Source organism: Lepus europaeus, chromosome 10 (assembly GCF_033115175.1).
Source record: "Lepus europaeus isolate LE1 chromosome 10, mLepTim1.pri, whole genome shotgun sequence".
Lineage (NCBI taxonomy): Eukaryota > Metazoa > Chordata > Mammalia > Lagomorpha > Leporidae > Lepus > Lepus europaeus.
In genome coordinates this window covers 114460789-114482623 of record NC_084836.1, presented here as the reverse complement: position 1 = coordinate 114482623, position 21835 = coordinate 114460789, and the positions used below count along the sequence as shown (strand labels likewise).

The following is a 21835-nucleotide window of genomic DNA, read 5'->3' as shown; positions in this document are numbered from 1 at the left end:
CACCACCACCACGGAAGACTTAAAAAAAATTATTTATTTTAAAGAGTTATAGAGAGAGGACAGAGGTCTTCTGTCTGCTGGTTCACTCCCCTCATGGCTGCATCAGCCAGAGCTGGGCCAAGCTGAAGCCAGGAGCTTTCAGGTCTCCCACGTAGGTGCAGAGGCCCAAGCGCTGAGGCCATCTGCTGCTGCTCTCCCAGGCGTGTTAACAGAGCTGGATCGGAAGTGGAACGGCCGGGACTTGAACCGGCGCCCACATGGGATGCCGGCTCAATCCGCTAAGCCACAACACCGTCCCGAGGACACTGGAGGACGCAGGCCGTGCCAGGGCGACTTCCCCCAGGGAAGCATTTAAGGCCTGCCCCACGAGGTTCTTCAGGCACACGGCTACTTCCTCTTGTACCTAGGAAGAGTTAAGGCCACGAAGATGACGGAGAAGCTCCTTTGCCATGGGAGGCTCTTCTCCTATCTTAGGCAGAGGCTCTGGGCAGGGCAGGGAGCGGGGGCAGGCCCTCCCACTCCACTCCACCCCACCCCACCCCACCCCACCCAGCACCTGGATTTAGACTTGAAGGTCCCTCCTCGCCTCTGGTGGGCCAAGCCCAGCCGTTTCCTTTCTTCAAAGGAAGGGCTGTGGGTGGGGGAAGAGAAGGCGCTGAAATGGGCAAGCTGCTGGGCCCGGTGACGGCCCCCACCCCCCCGGGGAGGGGTCGTTTGCAGGCCCTGTGTCCTAGGCCTTCGTGTGGTTCCTCCTGGGGGTCAGGGCTGAGCTATAGAACAAGGCTGGAGAGGGCCTGCCTGCACCCACTGGGTCTATGACCGCAGGGGGGACTCAGGGTGCCCACGCCAACTCCGGACCAGGGCCAAGGGGGCAGGACGATGAGCACGAGGGGGTCCTCTGGGGTCTACAGGATGGAGCCCGAGATGTCAGAGTCGTCGCTGCCTCCAGGCAACAGGGCTGAGCCCTGCGAGCAGCGGCTGCTCCTTAGCACCGCTCCCCTTCCCACCTGGGCCCCACAGGTAGGCGCCGCCAGCTTTATAAGGCACGCCAGGAAGCAAGGGCCTGGGAACTGGGAGTGGCCAAGGGGAGAGTCACGCTCCCGCCAGACCAGGGCCCACGCGCCTGAAAAGCCTACCCGGCTCGGTACTGCTTCAGGGCCTTCTTGCTGGTGTTGGTGAGCTCTTCGTCAAACACAGACTTCTTCTTCGGCTTCTGGGCTGCACGCAGACACGACGGCTTAGCGGGGTCCCCCAGGGCCCAGGCTCCCAAGCAGCCTCCAGCTCAGGGCAACAGTCTGAGTTCAGCGGCCGCTCTAGCGCCCATGGGCTGCCCTCCCCTCACCCTAGCCCACCCGTGACTCCACGTGGCGGGGGTGTGGATTCCGGAGCCAAAAGCGCTGGGGCGCCGGTGCCGGCTCTCCCATCAACCACAGGGTCACCCCAGAGCTTGGGGCTCCTCAAGAAGTACGGGCTGCTGTCACCAGCCCGCCTATCTCCTGCGGGGAGGCGCCCACACCTACCAGGGCCTCTCACGGGCTCTTCCTCAGGCATGGCCCGGGCCCGCTTGGCTCTGCGATTCCTCTTGGCCAGGCGCTCGGCAAACATCTGTGCCTTCAGGATTTCAAACTGTGACCTTTCTTCTGCCTAGGGGCGGAGGGGGCATGAGCAAGTGAGCGCGGGCATGAACACAGAGCAGCGGGGGAGCCCCCAGGCGTGAGCGTGGAGAAGAGGGGTGCCCCCGCCTCGGGCACTCACTGTCATCTCCCCCTTCTTCTTGGCATCCTTCATAAACTTCTTCCTTTTCTTCTTTCCTCTCAAGGCCAAGTCAAATTCCTGCAGAGCCTTGGCAACTGGGAAGGGAGAGAGCAGGAGGTTTCGGGAACATCTACGTCTACGTCCAGAAGCAGTGCACGTACTTTAAAGTAATGCCTGGGGCCAGTTCAAGTCCCGGCTGCTCCACTTCCGACCCAGCTCACTGCTAATGGCCTGGGAAAGCAGTGGACGATGGCCCGAGTGCTGGGGCCCCTGCACCCGTGTGGGAGACCCAGATGGCTTCTGCCTGGTCCAGCCCTGCCCACTGCAGTCATCTGGGGAGTGAATCAGCAGATGAAGAGATTTCTCCCTCCCTCTTGTCTCTGTCACTCTGCCATTTTTTGTTGTTGTTGTTGTTAAAAAGTGATTTATTTATTTGAAAGAGTTACACAAAGAAGGAAAGGCAGAGAGAGAGGTCTTCCATCCGTTAGTTCACTCTCCAACTGACTCCAATGGTCGGAGCTGTGCCGATCCGAAGCCAGGAGCCAGGAGCTTCCTTCGGGTTTCCCATGCGGGTGCAGGGGCCCAAGCACTTGGGCCATCTTCTACTGCTTTCCCAGGCCACAGCAGAGAGCTGGATCGGAAGTGGAGCAGCTGGGACTTGAACCAGCACCCATGTGGGATGCCGGCACCGCAGGCGCAGGCTTTACCCTCTATGCCACAGCGCCAGCCCCACTGTGCCTTTCAAATAAATAAATAAATCTAAAACAAAAAATGGCAAAAGATCGGGAACCTCAATAACCCTCAACTAGGGACTTATTAAATAAATTGCAATGGAAGACTACATAGTCACCAAGAAAAAAGTTCCGTGGGGCATTTGGCACGACTGAGACCCCACCTGGAATGCCCACATCCCATATGGAAGGGCCCGGGTTCCAGTCCCAGCTCTGCTTCCAACTCCAGCTTCCTGCCAAGGTGCACCATGGGAGGCAGCAGTCAATGGCCTAAGCACTTAGGTCCCTGCCACCCACACGAGACGTGGACCGAGCTCCTGGCTCCTGGCTTCGGCCTGGCCCAGCCCCATTTGAGGAATAAACCAGTGAATGGAGGTCACAGGAATGTGTCACTGTCTCAATCTCTCTGTCCCTTGGCCTTTCAAATAGAAATGAAAATTTCCTTTGTAAGTCAGCTGTACACATGCCTGATATGAAACGATCCTCAAGCAATGAAACTATGGGAAAAGCAAGGTGTAGAACACGAATTCAGGAGTGGTTTTTTTCCCTAAAAAGAGAGGGAGAAGGAACTATATTAAAACATCTCCTGGCCTCTTTAATTGTGGTGAAACACATCCACCGTCAGATCTCCCAGTTCACCCGCGGTTAAGAGTCCTCTGTGGCGTGTAGTCCACTCCCAGCGTCGGTACCGTGCAGCCATCACCACTTACAAAGCCCCACGCAGGGGCGGCCAGTGACGGGCACCACTGCAAACGCGTCCCCCGGCCCTGGGGAGCCCTGTGACCTGTGGCTGACGCTGCCCCGTCCACGGGACCCCACGGGGCTTGTCCACCGCTGTGGGGACCACAGCCCTCGGCAGAGCGTCCCCACGGTGAGGCCCGGAGGCACGTATCAGAGCTCCAGTGTGACTGAACGGCCAGTGTGCAGGTGGACTGCACACCACACTCCGTTCTTCCGCTCATCCTCTCAAACTGTTGATTTATTGAGTGGCAGAGCGAGATCTTCCAATGGCTGGTTTATTCCTCAAATGTCCACAAGGGGGCTGGGCCAGGACAAAGTCAGAAGCCAGGAAAGAACCCAGATCTCTCAGGCGGGTGGCTGGGGCCAAACTCACCCTGCTGCCTCCCAGCGTCTGTCGGCAGGAAGCTGGCGTCACCCGTCAGACACAGGACTCAACCCCAGACCGTCTAATAGATGACGCAGGCGTCTTAACCAGTATGCCAAATTCTTGTTCTTCCATTCATGGTTGATTTTTCTTTTTTAATTTACTGATTTTTATTCATTTGAAAGGCAGAGAGACAGAGAACCCTCTCACTTGCTGGTTCACTCCCCGAATGCCCACAACAGCCAGAGCTGCGCCAGGCCGAAGCTAGGAGCCCAGACTCAATCCAAGTTCCCCACATGGATGGCAGGGACCCAACCATGTGAGCCATCGATGCTGCCTCCCAGGGTGCATGAGGAAGCTGGATCAGAAACAGGCACTCCGACGTGGGCTGCAGGTGTGCGAAGCAGTAGCCTAACCACTCCGCCACAATGCCTGCCCCCACGTGCCGTGTGACGGCCCCCTGGCTACCAGGACTAACGCTCTACTGGACACCGGCACACGGATCTGCGGGAGTTCCCCACGTTCAGCTCCCTGGGTATTCGCCCCCTGCTGGCCCCACGGTGGTTCAGCCTCACTTCTGGAGGAAGCACCCCTGACTTACTTTTTTCCTTCTTTCTCTCCTCTTTGGTCTGGAACCAGCTCCTCTCGGGCTCTTGCCCCGGCGCCTCCTTCCCCTTCTCCAGGAGCCGTTTTGCTGTGTTGATCTGTGGGGACAGCAACAGGGTGCCCCGTGAGGCCCCTGAGCCCCGGAGGGCCGGGCGGAGCCGCCAGCGGGGTCTCTGCTTACAGCCCCACCTGGGCTTCCGACTGTTGCATGGCCTTCTCCTCCGCCTCCAGCTGCAGAACGGCGTACACGTCCTTCTCCATGGCCTCGATCTTGTCCCGAAACCTGAGGATGACGTCTCGGGGCAAGAGAATAAAAAGGTTTTAAAAGGCAGGTGAAGACGCACACGGCACGGCTGATGGAAATACGTAAACGTGTACTTGCTGACGGGCAATCCTGCTTCTCAGAGCACCACTTCCCTGCTCAGCACCCCCCTGCCCCCCCAGGCTTCCTGTTGCTCCTGGGAGATTCCCGACTCCCACGAGCAGCCGCTGCCTACTCTCTGGTCTCCTGTGACTCTAAGCTTGCTGCTGCCACAGGGCCCTGGCCCTGTTCTCTCTGCTCCCTCCCGGCTCCGTGCCAGGACTCAGAGGCCTTTCCCAAACAGCCTTTCTGTGGGAGGCACCGCTCACGCCCACCGGAGCGTCAGCCCTGCTGCGTCCCCGGCTGGATCCCCGCACCGGGCACAGGGTGGGACACGCGGCTCCTTGCTGGGCGAAGGAGAAAATGCACAAAGGCCTGAAAGGGCACGGTACGAGCGGCGGAGAGCGCTGATGGAGAATTACAGTTTCACCTTCCTTACCGGTTCCCAACGATAAACGATTTTAAGGGGAACAGACTGAGCGCTGCTCCACTCCTCCTCTGCCCCCACCGGGCAGAATTCCGCCCCCGAAGACACCTTTCCCGTAGGGAAAGGTCCGAGCAGGCGCTGCGTCCGCATCTATCATTCTTCCCTTCTGCACGCCCAGGAAGGCCGAAGCCCAGCGAGGGGAGGGGAGACCTGCACAGGGTCTCTCAGCAAGGGAGCAGCAGAGCTGAGCGTCCCACCTGGCTCCTGCTGGCAAAGCACCTGCTCACAGCTGTGAGCCCAGCCCGGCCCGGCCCTGCCCGGCCGCCCTCACCCTGGGGAAGTATGCGGGCCTTCACAGGGGCCTTGGCGGCCTTCACGATCTCCTTCAGCATCTTCCGCTCCTCCTCTCCCACCAGCGAGACGGAGCGCCCAGCCCTGCCGGCACGCGCGGTCCGCCCCACCCGGTGGACGTAATGTTTGATGGTGTTGGGCATCGTGAAATTGACAACCTACAAGGTCAACGTGGAGCATCAGTCAGGTTAGGTGGAGCCGGGGGGGAGTGAGGAGGCAGAGTTGAACCAAAAGTCCCAGGAAGATGGGCCCTGCTCACCGTTTTGACCCCTTCGATGTCAAGTCCACGGGCTGCCACATCAGTGGCCACCAGGACGTCGATCTGTTCATCCTTGAAGCGCCTAGAAATAGCCGCAGACAGATGCTCACCCAGATGCCAGACCCCAATAATTCTCCAGCAGAGAACCGAGTGGGACGTTAAAGCCACCAAAACGGCCTGGCACCGCGAAGCAGCAGGCTGAGCCACTGCCTGGGACACCCATGTTCCCCATCGAGTGCGGGTTCAAGTCCTAGGACACCCATTCCGATCCAACTCCCTGCTAATGCACCTGAGAACCAGCAGATGATGGCTCAAGTTCTTGGGCCCCTGCCACCCACATGGGAGACCTGGATGGAGTTCTGAGCTCCTGGCTTCAGCCTGGCCCAGCCCTGGCTATTGTGGCCATTTGGGGAGAGAACCAGCAGATGGAAGATCTGTCTCCCTCTGCTCTTCAAATACATAAACCAGTAAAGACTGCAGGAAGGAGCGTGTGCAAAGGTGTCCGTGATGATGATGAAGACGGGCAGAATTCTAGGGTATCCCTTGCCCGCCAGCTGGGATTCCACATCTTGTTCGCTCAGCCCCAGGGGCGGCTGCTGCCCCGGGCAAGCTGGAGCCTGAGACCACACAGTGTCTTTCATGTCAGGTTCCGGATGGGGCCCAGGTGGAAGAAGCGCCCTGGGCATGGGCACCTGGGAACAGGGCCAGCGCTGTGTCCTCTGCTGCTCTCATCCAACCCTTTGGGTCCGACTTCCCCCCAATGACCTGCCCTGGCCCGGTTACCGGAGGGCCTCCAGCCGCTGCGTCTGCGACAGGTTGCCATGGAGCTCGCCCACCTGCAGCCCCAGCAGGCCCAGGAGGATGTGCAGGCGATGCGCCTGCTTCTTGGTCTGGGTGAACAGCATCACGTGGTCGGTGAAGGTTCTGGTCAACAGAGCTGCAGGGAGGGAGGGGAGCTCTCACTCAGCTCCTGCGACGCGTGGCTGCCGTGCCTGGCACCCGTCCTCGCGGGCACAGCCAGAGAGGCCGACTCCCGAGAGCAGTGACAGTGACCCCTGGGTCTTCACCTGCCACGATGGCTTCCCGGTCCCCTTCTCGGTTAGGCCGGATCCGGATGAACTCCTGCCGCAGGAAAGGGGCCACATCCGTGTTGCTGTTCACAAATATCCGGACGGGGTTCTTCAAGGAGACTGAAGCCAGATCCTTCACCTGCCAAGCCCAAGGCCGGGGTGCTCAGCTCTCTGCCGGCAGCCCGGCCCCGCAGCACCCCCGCCAGGGCACGCCCCAGGCCCACCTCGTCCGTCATGGTGGCCGAGAAGAGCATGGTCTGGCGGTGGTGCGAGCACATGCGGATGATCTCCTTCATCTGCTCCTCAAAGTACTCGTCCAGCATCCTGGGGACAGAGGCAGGACACGGCGGCCGTGGGCGGAGGCGCGGAGGCCAGGGTCTGCTGACGGCCATGGGCGGAGGCGCACAGGCCAGGGTGTGCTGGCGGCGGCCGAGGGCAGAGGTGCGCAGGCTGGGGTCTACTGGCCACGCTCAGACCTCCTCAGCTGCTCTCCACGTGTCACTCTGCAGCCACCTTTTCCTGTGGCCCAGAACCACGCTTCCTGCACCTTAACTGGCTGCCGCGGCTTGCTGAATTCCCTTAATCTAGAAACTCCCCCTTACCCTTTTCTACACTCGGGATTTGTCTGTCTTCCAGGGACTGGATTCAGACAACTCGACACCAGCACGGTGCTACCAGGCAAGGTGGGGCCCTCCCCCCTCTCTAGCAGGAGAGGCCAGCGGTCACATTCCAGAGCCAAGGGTAAGCGCACGGTGTCTTGGTTACGGCGGCACCTGGGGGTCTCCCCGCTGCAGAGGAGCCTCCTTCCCAGCACCTGCCCTGCAGCACAGGCTCTCCTTCCCCCGGCCCCCCACGCTGCCTCAGCCTGGCATGACCTGAGACACGGCATCTGGGAAGAACGCAGTGTCCAGCCTCTTTTAGCCCTAAAGCAATCATGGGATGCTCTCCTTTGCTTTCTTTGGCTGCTCTGCTGGAGGCAGCCAATTGGGTCTTTAACAACTGAAGCAGAGGCCCCTTCTCGAGTACTGTGTTCTAGGGGGAGGGGACAGACTTGAACGCCAGCAACCCTCCAGGGACCACGCAGGACAGTCACAGCACCTCGAAGGACAAAAGCAGAGAGGGAGCAAGGAAGGCAGGAGCTGTCCCAACACGGTCAGCAAAGCTGTGTCCCAAGTACCAAGCGCGAAGCAGAAACCCAACAGGGACAGCAAAGCACTGCCCGCCAAGTAACCGCTGACACAGATGCCGCAGGCCAGCGGGAGTTACTAACAGGTCAAAGGTCAGGTGTGAAAACAGGGAGACAAGGATGAACACCCTAACACTGGGTGCAGTGGAGGTGTCGTTCACTGAGATTGGGGGGTGGGGGCAGGTGGGATCAGAAGTCTGTTTACAACCTGTCTGAACACGCACTGGCTTATCTGTGCCCCGCCCGCAGCCCATCGCTAATCCAGTGCACAAAAGAGTTGGTCCTCTTCTGCAACGAGGGAGAGGCACGACCAGGAAGACCATGCATTAAAGAAAGATGGAGGACAGAGAGAGGGAGCCCCTGTGACAGCCACAGAGATGTCTGTGGGGCCTCGCTACACAGTGGGTGCCACTCCCGCCTCCCACATCCCACAAGAACCAAGATCAGGCTTCCAAACCTCAGTGAGGAGGCAGCAGAGCACACATGACCTACCTTACAGCTCAATGGTCATCACACACACACAGGGGAGAGAGAGAGAGAGGAGGGAGAGAGAGGAGGGAGAGAAAGAGAGGAGAGGGAGGAGGGAGGGAGAAAGAGGAGAGAGAGGAGAGAGAGAGGAAAGAGGAAAGAGAGAGAGAGGAGGGGGGAGGGAGAGAGAGGAAAGAGAGAGAGGAGAGAGGGAGAGACAGGACAGAGAGGAAGGGGGGAGGGGGGGTAAGGAGGGAGGGAAGGAGGGGGGGGGCAGGAAAATCCGGCCCAGTGTGGGGCGGCCCCCCACACCAGTGGCAAAGGACAAGAGCACGCAGAAGCACCAGGCTCCACGTCTGGGCGTGGCCCCGGAGCCACCTGAGGCGCACCTGTCGGCCTCATCCAGGATGAGCACCTCGATGCTGTTCAGGTGGAAGGAGGGGCAGTTGTGGAGGTGATCGATGAGCCGCCCCGGCGTGGCGATGAGGATGTCAGGTGCCGCCCGAAGAGCCGCCTCCTGAGACTTCACGTCCAGGCCACCTGCAGGGACAGCCCCATCGGTGGCCAGGTCAGTCACCCACAGAGGGGGCTCAACACCCACTCCACCGCATGCCCAGTGCAAGACTGACCCAGGCCCGCCCACGTGGACTTCACAACACGTGGAGAGGGACGGCAATTTCAGGACAACCATGCAAATACGGACGTCAGAAAAGTGACAGAAACCTCCAAGGTCAAGGAGAAGAAGCTGTGAAAATTACTGAAGCCTCCGCACACAGGACAAAAAAAAAAATCACCTTTGACCTCCAACTGCATGTGGAAGATAAGCTGCAGGTTGGATGACACTCTTTTTTTTTTTGGACAGGCAGAGTGGACAGTGAGAGAGAGAGACAGAGAGAAAGGTCTTCCTTTTGCTGTTGGTTCACCCTCCAATGGCCGCCGTGACCGGCGCATCGCACTGAGCCGATGGCAGGAGCCAGGTGCTTCTCCTGGTCTCCCATGCAGGTACAGGGCCCAAGGACCCTGCCATCCTGCACTGCACTCCCGGGCCACAGCAGAGAGCTGGCCTGGAAGAGGGGCAACCAGGACAGAATCCAGTGCCTCGACTGGGACTAGAACCCGGTGTGCCGGTGCCACAGGCGGAGGATTAGCCTAGTGAGCTGTGGCACTGGCCAGACAGCACTCTCACAAACCTTCAGCACAAAAACTGCCCAAAATAAAGCCTGCCTCATCATTCATGCTAAGAAATTACAAATTAAGAGCAGGCATTTGGCATGGCACTTAGGCACCACTTGGGACACCTGCATCTGTATCACAGGGGGTCTGGGGTCAAATCTTGGCTCCACTTTTTTTTTTTTTTTTTTTGACAGGCAGAGTAGACAGAGAGAGAGAGAGAGAAAGGTCTTCCTTTGCCATTGGTTCACCCTCCAATGGCCGCCGCGGCCAGCGTGCCGCAGCCGGCGCACCGTGGTGATCCGATGGCAGGAGCCAGGGGCTTCTCCTGGTCCCCCATGGGGTGCAGGGCCCAAGCCCTTGGGCCATCCTCCACTGCACTCCCGGGCCACAGCAGAGAGCTGGCCTGGAAGAGGGGCAACCGGGACAGAATCCGGTGCCCTGACAGGGACTAGAACCTGGTGTGCCGGCGCCGTTGGCTCCACTTCTGATCCCAGTTCCCAGCAAATGTGCTGGGCACCCTGGGAGCCAGCAGCGGAAGGCTCGAGTCCTTGGGTCCCTGCCCCCACATGAGGTCAGGACTGAGTTCTGGGCTTCTGCTCTTGACCTGGCCTGGCCCCAGCTGCTGCAAACACTTGGGAAGTGAACCAAAGGATGGATGCTCTGCTTCTTGCTCAGATATATTTTAAAAATAATTATTTAAACAAGAAATATATTTTAATTTTTTAAAATATTTTAAGAAGAAATTACAACCTAAGTTTGTTCAGTACCAAGAATGATCGTCCCATAATTTTGACACATTTTTTAAGGCTGATTAAGTCCCACTCAGACTTCTCCCATTCCCCCACTGTGAAAACAGGACATGCTGTTTGTACGTGGATCCACTCTACAGAGGCCTTTCCGAGCACCCACCGTCTGCGGGGGTGGAGCAAACCCGGCTCCCCCCGGGCAGTCTCCCCGGGCCAGACCCTCACTCGGCTGGAAACTCACCCACCGCCAGGCACGTGGTGACGCTGCAGAACTGCGCCAGCTGCTTGGTGACGGAGTGCACCTGGATGCCCAGCTCGCGCGTGGGAACCAGCACCAGCACCCGGGTGACGGGCGCCTGGCGGGGCTTGTAGATCAGCCGTTCCAACACGGGCAGTGCGAAAGCAGCCGTCTTACCTGGCGGGGGAGCAGTAGGAAATCAGGAAGAGATCCGGGTCTGAATGAACGGCTCCAGCCCAGAACACCCACACGGCCGCTCCCAGGACCGCTTCACAGCCCTCAAGCCACACGGTGGATGCCAAAACCTGAGAACCACAGAACCACTGGCCCCAGGCAGCCGGGTGGAGAAGGTCACCATGAATGTGAAAGCGTCCTGAGGCTACGTTCCTAAAGCTGTAGTTATGAAATGCATAAGTTTACCTTGAATAAAAGGTTTCAGGGGGAAAAAGGAGAGGAGGGTCCTAGGTCTCGATCTTAATCTTTGGTGGACAGAAATATATAAAAAAAAAGTTTTGATGTAACACTACACACTGTCTTCTAACTTTTCTTTGTCTCAAGAAAACAGGAATATATATATATCTTCCTATTTTTTAAAAAAGTACTCTATTGTTTCAAATGGCTGCACAGCGCTATAGGACATGACAGCTTTACTCCATGACCAACGATCCCAAGGCTGATGATCGGGCTGTTTTCCAGTAACACACGGGACACGGGTAGAGACCCCTCCCAGGGCCCACGGGGCTGCGCGGTGCATGGGTAGTGACCCCTCCAGGGCCCACGGGGCTACACGAAGACGAACTTCACCAGACCCCGAAACGTGCGACTCTTCCCGTTTCCTTTAGAAACCTGAGTAGGCTGTGCATCTAGTTAACACCAAGGCCAAGGTCCTGGTTTGGATGTTGCCCTGCAGTTACATGAGATGTCACCATGCGAGGATCAGAGTCTCTCCACCGGGCCGGCGGTGTGGCAGTCCACACAGTGCTGGCTGATGACTCTTCCTGGTCTCCCCCCAACACCCGCCAGCAGAGGCCCCTCCTTGTCGCCCCCCAGTTCCCTCCAGCTACAGCCATGGGGCAAAGGCACAGAAAGCAAGAAAACATTCTGTAAAACGCTGCCGTGGGGAGGGACACAATGGAAACTGGCCGGCTCCATGTGTCCCCAAGTCTCCAAAAGCCATGGAAACCACCAAGCCAACATGAGTTCCTGCAGACATTATCAACAGTTCCAAAACACAAGGCCTGTTAGCCCAGCGGCATTCCGTGAAGTTGACCAGGAGCCCAGCCCGGGGACGCCATCCCCCCTCCCCCGGCCGCACCTGTCCCGGTGGCTGCGCAGGCGCAGACGTCCTTTCCCAGCAGACCCACGGGTATGCACGCCTTCTGGATCGGGGTGGGCTGCTTGAAGCCCATGGTGGAGATGGCCTGAAGGGGAAAGACAGGATCAGCTCGGGGCGGGGAGGGGGGGGGTGGTGGCAGGCCAGGCACAGGCCGAAACAAGTCACCAGGAGGGAAGTCACTGAAGCTACAGCAATCCTCCCGACACTCATCCCACACAGGGCAGCTGAGAGCGTGGGGCCTCAGAGCTGGGCCAGACACCCGCACACAGCAGGAAGTGACAGAAATGAAATCCCTGCCCTCAGGAACCTTATGATGTGGTGACGTGAAACAGACCAAGAAACAGACAGGCCACAGGAGACAAACACCAGCGAAGGATCTGGATGGTCCAGGGGCCGGGGAGATGGCCTGAGGGGTGCAGTCAACCCAGGGGAGAGCCCAGGGAGGCCCCTTGAACCCTGAGGAGGGCAGGAGACACTTGACAGGCTTCCGGAAGAAGAGGCTTCCGGGCAGAGGGAGGAGGGAGGAGCCCCGTGCCTCGGCCTTGCAGCAGGGGCTGCCCGGTCAGCTGGAGCATCAGCACGGAGGCAGAGTGGCCACAGAATGAGCGCCAAGGAGACGTCATCAGAGGGGACCAGAAGGGACACGGCCATGCGGGCAGTTAGGAGGACACTGGCTTTGATCCTAAGGGAAACTGGAAGTCAGGGGAGGCTGTGGAGGGAGGCGGGGATGGTGACAGGGTCTCTGCGCTATGAGGATGGCAGAGGGCGGGAGAGCGGAGTTACTGCAGCCATCAACCCCCAGGGCCCTCCAGAGGCCACCACCTTCAGCAGAGGGCGGGACAGGTTCATGTCCTGGAAGGAGAGGCTTTCATCATACTGAGAGGCATCTTCAGAAAATCCACCCATTTCCTGCAGCAGAAAATCAAAAGACACAGAATTCAGCACAGGGGGCCAGGCAGTGTGGATCCCTCACAGCCTTGCAGGGCTTCCAGATGAGCCCATGCTGAGCTCCCGCCCACACTCACCTGTCCTTTCTTCTTCCTCTTCTTCTGCTCCTTTACTTTGAGTGTATCTACGGAGAAAAGCGCAGCTGAGGACCCTGGCTCCTCCCCTCAGTGCACCTGCCACGTGCCAGACACTGTCCTCAGCACCTCTACCTGGGAGGGAGCCACTGCCGCCAGCTTCATCTCACAGATGAGGACACTTGTGTGGCCACACAGGAAAGAAACATAACCTGCCTAAGGTCAGACAGGAAGCAGACCAGGCCGGTGTGGTCCAGAGGGCAGGCTCCGAATGCTAAGCCCCAGTATGTGTTAGTACACCTGCAAAGACTCGCGGAGAAACCATCTGATACAGGTCACTGCCAGTCTGAGCCCCAGAGGTGCCCAGAGCTGCCGATGGGGAAAGAGGAAACTTCCTGAAAACTGAGATGGCCCACCCAAGACCCCGCCACAGAGGAATTCAACGTCGCAGGGAGGTCTAAACTACTGACTGTGGGTGGGGCAAGCCACGTGGCTCAGCGGGCTGGGCCGCCGCCTGGTACGCCTGCATCCCGCATCAGTGCTGGGGATGGTCCTGACTCCACCGCCAATCCAGATTCCCGCCCACGAGCACCCTGAGAGGCAGCAGGTGATGGCTCAAGTACGGCCATCCCTGGCACCCATGGGAGACCAGAGTACATTCCAGGCTTCAGGCTTTGGTCCGGCCCAGTCCTGGCTGTTATGGGCATTTTGGTAGTAAATCAGCATGTGAGAGATCTCTGTCTCCCAGACTTTCAAGTAAGTAAAAATGTTAAAATACATCAGCTGTGCAGAACCCAGAGCTCCTTTACACGTAGAGGCGGATGTGCCCCGGCCCGGCCCCGTGCCTGCGGCTCCAGCGCCCGCCCACCTGCTTTGGTGAGGATGTCCTCCTCTGCGGACGAGTAGTCAGTCTCTGGCTCCTCATCTTCCGACCCTTCCTCATCTCGCCCCGCTGGCTCCTCCGGCCCTGCTGGCTCAGGGCCCTCCTGGGCTTCTTTCTCCTTCTCCAACTTCCCAGATTTGGCTTCTTTATCCTGGAAAAAAATTACAATAAAGCCAGGGTGACAACAAACTACACGAAATTCAGAGCCCAAGAAGAGCACCGTTGGGCTCTACAGCCTGGGTAGAGACTGGCAGGACTCTTAGTGGCCAAAGGGGACCCAAAGGGGGCAGCGCTGTGGCACAGAGGGTTAAGCTGCCACCTGCGATGCCAGCTGGTGGCATGAGAGCATCAGTTCAAGTCCCGCTGCTCCACTTCTGATCCAGCTCCCTGATGATGCGCCTGGGAAAGCGGTGGTTGAGCCTGTGCTGCCCATGTGGGAGACCTGGATGGAGCCCCCACACTCCTGGCTGTGGCCTGGCCCAGCTCTGGCAGTTATAGCCAACGGGGGGGGGGGGGGGGGGGTGAACCAGCGAATGGAAGATACCGCTCTCTCTCTGTCTCTCCCCTTCTGTCACTCTGCCTTTCAAATACATAAAACAAATCTTTCCCTTAAAAAAAAAGAGAGACCCCGAGCAGACGTTGGAGTAGAGCTGAGCACAAACCTAGGGTATAACTTAACTACACAAGCAAGAGTGGCTTTGCCCCCTCACCTCCAGTTTCCTTTTCTTCCGAACTCTCTCAATCTTCTCATCTAATGTAGTGGCTGCCCTCTGCAAATAAAAATAAATAAAGAGACAAATAAAGGAAAACGCAGCAAAGTGACCAAACAAGATCTCTCTGATGGCTGGATGCAAATGTGAAGATGTAAAAGGTTTGTCTGTCTTTGCACAGATGAACCAATCTGTAGATTATTCCCGGGCCAGAAGAAAAAAAAAAGTTAAGTAATTGGTCTCTCTATGAAAAAAGTTTCAATGACCAGGAACGAATACAAGCGCCCACATTTTAGAAGGAGCTTCAGTGCAGGATGGCAAATTACCAAAGATGTGAATTCTAGCTAAACGCCACGCTGAAAAACCCTTGAGACATAATTCGGCCTACTAATTAAAACGCTGAAACCTGGGCAAATTCAGGCGATGCTGGAAACTGGCCGAACTTGCGGAAGGCTGAGTAAATGGCCGGCCCCCTCCATGCGTTCTCAAAGCACCCGAACTGCCACGGCTGTGCCCCAAACGCTAGCCTGTGCCCTGCATTACTGGTCTAACTACTCCCCACCCTGCTGGACTGTAAGCTCACAGGCAGAGTATCTGTTCAATAAACCTGGAGAGCACTGTTCATCAGAGCATGAAACAGGAGAACAAACACTTTACAGTTAATCTGGAAAAGTTCTTTGTTATTCTCTGAAAAAAAGAAAATATTTTATATATATATACACACACACACACACACACACATATATATATACACAAATCCTCCCAGGATGATCTTGAAGAGGCATCGCTGGTTGGCATGGACCAGATCCGGGACTCGCAGAGTGTGATTATCTGGAGCAGGTAAAACTCTGAAAGCACACGACGTCAGAGATAACATCGACACATCTGGCTGGATAACCAGACTCACAGCCGTGCATGGGATCCTGGCAATCCTGCAGATGACAATGACATCTGTGGCAGCTTTGGCTGCGTGGGAGCCAAGCACCTTGAATGCTGACATCACCCAAGACCACCTTGCAAGTGACAGCGATTCATTGACACCACACTACCAGCACAGACACGTGGCCTGGCGGTTCCGACACCACATCCCACACTGGAGCAGCCAACTCCGGCTTCCTGCTAATACAGACTCCGGGAGGCAGCAGTAACGGCTCCAGTGCTCGGGTTCCTGTCACCCAGGTGAGACCTGGATGGAGTTCCCGGCTCCTGACTTTGGCTCGGCCCAGTCTCAGCTGTTCCAGGCATTTGGGGAGTAAACTAGCAGATGAGTGCTCTCTCTCAAATAACAATAACATTTAAAGAAGAAAAACTCTACCAAGGATGTCCATTAGACTGTTCTCCGTTACAAACTGATATAGCAAAGATTTCTTTCTAATATTTCAAGCAAGGAATGAACATCTCAAAGAGGCCCTTTTAACACAGTTATGGTTTTACATATTTTAGATGGGCTATGGATATTTTTAAGTCATACAATTTATGTAATGGTGGCGTTCCTAAACCAACGGGCTCATATCATCAGGCGTCCTCTAAGACTTTCTCTTTTCATGTCCTAACGTCTGTAAAGTAAAGGCCTCTCTCCATACATACACTGACGTGAGTCTGAGCTCACCTCTCCTCTGGGAAAAGCCACCATGAACACTCCTGACACTTCTGAATGTCACCTGTGGCTCAGTGATCCATGAGCATGCGTGTGACTATCAAGTCCGCGATGAACCCTCCGTGCAGTGTTTTATGCTGTGGCGTTAATCAAGACTGCCAGTCGCCTGGCGCCTCCTCTCCCCACCCCACCAAAACCACAGGGGAGTTCAAAGGAGCCCCAGTATTCTCCAGTATCTGCGAGCAGACGAACACAGACGGGAAAGGCGGTGAGGGGGTGAGGTCAGGAGCCGCCCCGCACTGCCCTCTTACCTTCTTCTTGAGCTGGCTCATGACCTCAGCCAGAGCCCAGCTGCCATCGTACGCCCCCTCCTTCTCGGTGAAAATGAAGTCAGGGTTGAAATCGGCACTGCGGTTCTTCTGCAAGGCCTTCTGCTTCCTGCCCAGCACAATGGGCCCCTGCAAAGAGGGAGAGGCTGGGTGACATGGGGCTGAGAACAGTGGAAAAGGAAGATGGGGGGGGGGGCGCTGTGGCGCAGCAGGTTAAAGCCCCGGCCTGGGCGCCGGCATCCCATCTGGGTGCTGGTTTGAGTCACGGTTGCTCCTCTTCCGATCCAACTCCCTGCTAGTGTGCCTGGGAAAGCAGTGGAGAATAACGTGGGTCCTTGGGCCTCTGCACCCAGATGGGAGACCGGGAAGAAGCTCTTGGCTCCTGGATTCAGATCAGCTCGGCTCCAGCCATTTGGGGAGTGAACCAGCAGATGGATGACCTTTGTGTCTGTCTCTACTTCTCTCTGCAACTCTAATTAATTAGTTAATTTTATTTTTAAAAAAAGGAAAAGGAAGAAGCAAATGCAAGTCCCAATAAAATAAGAGAAACACACAGGACAAAAATGGACAGATTACGAAGAGCAACTGAGCGATCTACAAGGATCGTGGGAGACTGCCACACACACCGCTCAGCAACTGAGCCAGACTGTGAACAACGTGGAGAACAGCTTCACCGCGAGGCACACAGAGGAACCACGTCCACCGTTGGAGAACACCGTGGGGACAGGCTGCACCGCGAGGCCTACGGACGGCACACATCCACCATCGGAGAACACCATGGGGACAGGCCGTACCGCGAGGCCTACGGACGGCACCACATCCACCATCGGAGAACACCGTGGGGACAGGCCGTACCGCGAGGCCTACAGACGGTACCACATCCACCGTCAGAGAACACCGTGGGGACAGGCTGCACTGCGAGGCCTACAGACAGCATACATCCACCATCGGAGAACACCGTGGGGACAGGCTGCACCGCGAGGCCTACGGACGGCACACATCCACCATCGGAGAACACCGTGGGGACAGGCCGTACCGCGAGGCCTACGGACGGCACACATCCACCATCGGAGAACACCGTGGGGACAGGCCGTACCGCGAGGCCTACGGACGGCACACATCCACCGTCGGAGAACACCATGGGGACAGGCCGTACCGCGAGGCCTACGGACGGCACACATCCACCGTCGGAGAACACTGTGGGGACAGGCTGCACCGCGAGGCCTACAGATGGCACCCCGTCCACCATCGGAGAACACCGTGGGGACAGGCCGCACCGCGAGGCCTACAGACGGCACCCGGTCCACCATCAGAGAAAACCGTGGAATCTAAACAAGCCGCACTCACTGCAGTGAGAATGGCGTGGCTGCAGCTGGCGTGGGAGGAGGTGGGAAGGTACTGGTGAAAGAGGAGCGGCCCTCAGTCGTAAGACGAGCAAGCTGTAGGAGCACAGCTACAGAGGGTGACTACAGTTACCAGCACTGTGCTGTTGGTGCCGGCCTCTAGTGGAGTGGCCGACACACCACGCGGATACCTGCACCCCAGAATGCAGTGCCCGGCTCTGAGTCCTAGCTCCTCCACTTCCAATCCAACTTCTCGCTAATGTGCCTGGGAAGGCAGCAGGTGACAGCCTTGCCACCTACCCACATGGGAGGCACAAATGAAGCTCCTGGCTTTGGCCTGGCCCAGTGCTGGCTGTTGTGGTCATTTGGGGAGCGAAGCAGCACACAGAGGTCACTCTGTCTTTCAAATAAGTAAGCGGTTTTTATGAAGTCATGCGTTAACCAACTAATCATTTCACCAGATATAGATATATCAAAGCCTCATGTGAATACCTTAAATTTACCAAACTATTTTTCAATCATACCTCAATAAATGTGCCAGGCAAAGCAATAGCTACTGAGTACTGAGAATACACGAGGCCCTGTGAGAGGCACTGGGGACAAAAGCACAGTCAAGACAGCCCCAGCGCCAGCGCCATGGTGTAGTGGGTTAAACCCCTGCCTGTGGCGCCGGGATCCCATGTGGACTACGGTTCGAGTCTCGGCTGCTCCACTTCCAATCCAGCTCCCTGCTGCTGGCCTGGGAAAGCAGTGGAAGATGGGCCGAGTGCTTGCACTCATGTGGGAGATCTGGAAGAAGCTCCTGGCTCCTGGCTTCAGATCGGCCCAGTTCCAACAGTTGTGGCCATTTGGGAAGTGGGTGGAAGACCTCTCTCTCTGCCTCTCAAATAAATAAATCAAAAAATAAAAATAAAAAAAGAACACAGCGCCTATTCTCAACCTCAGCAAGCTAATAAAGGGATGACCAACTACTAACAAGGCTAACAAGGCCATCCTTGGGGGAGTTGCTGGGTATGCCATTCCTAGTTACATACCATGGATGCAGGCGAGTGTGCACCCAACATGTGCACAAACAAGCCTCGCATTTACCCAGTGCTACCGCGATCCGCTTTGTAGAGGGGAGAGCGAGACGCAGGCTAAATCCCTGGTCCGTGATCACCCTCCGATAAAGGGCAGCGGCGAGGCTCAAACCCAGGCCCAGCGCCCTCCACCACGATTCTGAAAGCTGTTCCCAGAGAGGTAACCGGAAACCTCCGTGCCAGGTAAGCGGAGCCACACAGCGGCCACACGGGCCACTTCACCGTGTGCCGAGGCGGCGGCAGCTCCGGAACACACACACGGCACAGGCGACAAGGCAGAGGGAGCCGCGCTGCAGGAAGCCTCGGAGCTGAGGAGCCAAGGCCACGCAGTCCAGGCAGGGAAGTGACCGTGCAGTGGCCGAGAAGGGGAGGGTCGTGAGAGCTGAGCCAAGAAGCCAAGGGAAGCGGGCTCGCAGCTTTTACCCAAAGGAGGGCTCTCCCGTGACAGGTGCACCAGAGACCTAGAGGAGATGCCGCCGGGTGCGTCTGAGCTGCAGGTGTCGGACCAGGTGTCGGACCATGTGCCGGCACCGGTCTGTCCTGGGTGGGAGTGGGGGCAGGGGGAGAAGCCGCGAGACCCTTGCAGAGCTCAGGAGGGGCTGAGCGGACAAGAGGCCAAAGGCTGCGGAGCTTCCGGCTTGAGGTGGGGAGAGGGTGGAGGGTGAGGGGGACCCCGGGGAGGCCACGGGACAGCCCGATGGGCGTGTCCAGCAGGCAGACGCGAATCTCCCAGGGCCCTGATTCCCCTCTACCCGCCACACTGCTGGTCCGGGGCCACGCACAGCACAAGCCGCAGGAGCGAGGCGCCCGTCCTGCCACGGCCCCACGCTGGGCGCTATTCGGAAGTGCTGGCTCTCGGAACAAGCGAACGGAGACAAGCAGGGCTCGGTGGGCAGGGACCACGACTGCCTGCCATCCGCCCAGTGAGTGCAGACGTGCGGGGAAGCTGGCGACGAGCAAACGGAGACGAGCGCGGGGTCCCAGGGAGGCCATTCCCGGGAAACTCCCCCCGCCGGGCAGGGACACCGAGGATTCGGGCACAGGAGCCTGAGGAGTCGCCTGCTCGTACCTCCTCCTCCTCGTCTCCGGAGTCGGACTCGGGCTCCACCGGCACCTCGTCATCCTCGCCGATGGTTCCGATTAAACCGAGCTCAGCAAGCATGGTGAAGCCGCAACCACTTCCGGAAGCGCACTGACCGTCCGTCCCCAGTCCGCTCGGCGGCAAACTGCGCATGCGCCTTTGCGTCACTTCCGCTTGCGGAAGACACTCCGCCCCCGGGAGTGCGCGCGCAGCCGTGTGGGCGTGGTCTCGCATGACGCCATCCCGGGTCGTGGCTTTGGATGCACGGGTACCATTGTGTGGGTCCCCGGCGGTAGGAATCCTCGAGGGGGTGTCTGAGGTGGGGTCCCGGGAGGTGGGCTCCAGCCCTGGGCATTTCTGCATAAAACGATGTGGCGGAAAACAACCACCGGTTAGCAGTGGTAGAATTACGAGTGAGTTTTAATTTTCTTCTGTTTTATTTTTTTTTTATGTCCCTAAGCATCACCTTTTTTTTTTTTTTTTTTTTTGGACAGGCAGAGTTAGAGAGACAGAGAGAAAGGTCTTCCTTCCGTTGGTTCACCCTCCAATAGCCGCTGCGGCCGGCGCACTGCGCGGATCCGAAGCCAGGAGCCAGGTGCTTCTCCTGGTCTCCCATGGGGTGCAGGGCCCAAGCACTTGGGCCATCCTCCTCTGTACTCCCTGGCCACAGCAGAGAGCTGGACTGGAAGAGGAGCAACCGGGACAGGATCCAGTGCCCCGACCGGGACTAGAACCTGGTGTGCCAGCGCCGCAGGTGGAGGATTAGCCTGTTGAGCCACAGCGCTGGCCAACCTAAGCATCACCTCTTACAGGAAGTCACCTCAGACTACCTAAACCCTGGCCGCGCCCCTTTCCATAGCAACACTCCCTGCGTGCGACAGCTGGTCCTGTGCCTCAGAAGTAAGCTTAGTTGTCTGGTGTGTGTGTTTAAAAGGTACAATCAATGGCGTGAATTAGGTTTGCAATATTAGGCAGCCATCACCACCTTTCCACACCGTGTCATCACCCTAGACAGAAACATGGTAACCACTGAGCAATCACTACCGCATGGCACTCTCCCCGACCTCTGAACTACCTCCTGTTCCCAGAACTGCCCTGTTCTAGATGTGTCCTAGACGGGGAATTACGCTATCTTGGTCCATCCGTGTCGGGCTCGCTTCCCTCTGCGGGCCTTTTCAATGTCCATCCACGTTGCGGCGTGTGCCAAGACTTCGTTATGGCTGAATAATGTATTGTGGATAGAGATCACTTGTTTGCCCATGCGTCTGTTGGTGAACACTGGGTGAATTCCCCATTTTGACTATGGTGAACACTGTTGTACAAGGATCTATTTGAGTCCCTGTTTTCAATTGTTAGGGGTATGTACCTAGGAAAGCAGTTACTGGTTCATATCTAACTTGCTGAGGAACCACCAACATGGCTTCCAGCGGCTGTCTCTACCTTCCCATCAACAGTGGGTGAGTGTCCCCATTGCTCCACATTCTTGCTGATACTTAGGCTTGAACGATGGCCATAGATGCCTTTTTTTTTTTAAGATTTATTTATTTATTTGAAAGTCAGAGTTACAGAGATCAGGAGTAACAAAGAGAGATTTTGCATCCCCTGTTCACTCCTCAAATAGCCACAATGACCAGGGCTAGGCCAGGCAGAAGCCAGGAACCTGGAGTTTCTTCTGGGTTTCCCACATGAGTGGCAGGGGCCCAAGCACTTGGCCCATCTTCTACTGCTTTTCCCAGGCCATGATCAGGGAGCCGGAGCAGAAATGGAGCCTCTGGGACATGAACCGGTGCCCATATGGGATGCAGGCAGTGGCTTTACCCACTACGCCACAGCGCCAGCCCCCAGAGATGTTGTGATGATGGTGAGTCTCATACTCTCACTTCAGACACAAATAGCTGGTACATAAAGAATAGCTAAGAGTTACTGAGTGTTAATTCCTAGACCAACATTTCTTTTTTTCTTTTAAATTTCATTTATTT

General features: G+C 57.2%; 1 protein-coding gene across 1 annotated transcript; it reads right to left on the bottom strand.

Annotated features, from left to right (window-relative positions):
* Positions 1–16: 16 nt before the first annotated feature.
* On the bottom strand, positions 17–19990 carry DDX27 (DEAD-box helicase 27). The gene is made up of 21 exons (XM_062204335.1): positions 19845–19990; positions 16336–16482; positions 14428–14487; positions 13703–13868; positions 12838–12884; positions 12635–12721; positions 11792–11897; positions 10480–10653; positions 8709–8859; positions 6890–6989; positions 6663–6804; positions 6379–6532; positions 5596–5677; positions 5317–5494; positions 4387–4493; positions 4193–4295; positions 1756–1850; positions 1521–1644; positions 1137–1218; positions 557–631; positions 17–403 (listed from the first exon to the last, which is right to left on the bottom strand). Exons 1-21 carry the CDS (start codon positions 19935–19937, stop codon positions 388–390), a joined length of 2289 nt encoding a protein of 762 aa, XP_062060319.1. The 5' UTR covers positions 19938–19990; the 3' UTR covers positions 17–387.
* Between the last annotated feature and the right edge of the window lie 1845 nt (positions 19991–21835).

What these genes read in the sequence shown, in the direction of transcription:
- DDX27 (XM_062204335.1), bottom strand. Translation starts at nt 19,937, where the DNA reads ATGCTTGCTGAGCTCGGTTTAATCGGAACCATCGGCGAGGATGACGAG. An exon ending in GGACATCCTCACCAAAGCAG is followed by an intron (nt 12,885 to 13,702) that starts GTGGGCGGGCGC and finishes TTTTCTCCGTAG; the next exon opens with ATACACTCAAAGTAAAGGAG. An exon ending in CTGCGCAGCCACCGGGACAG is followed by an intron (nt 10,654 to 11,791) that starts GTGCGGCCGGGG and finishes CTCCCCCGCCAG; the next exon opens with GTAAGACGGCTGCTTTCGCA.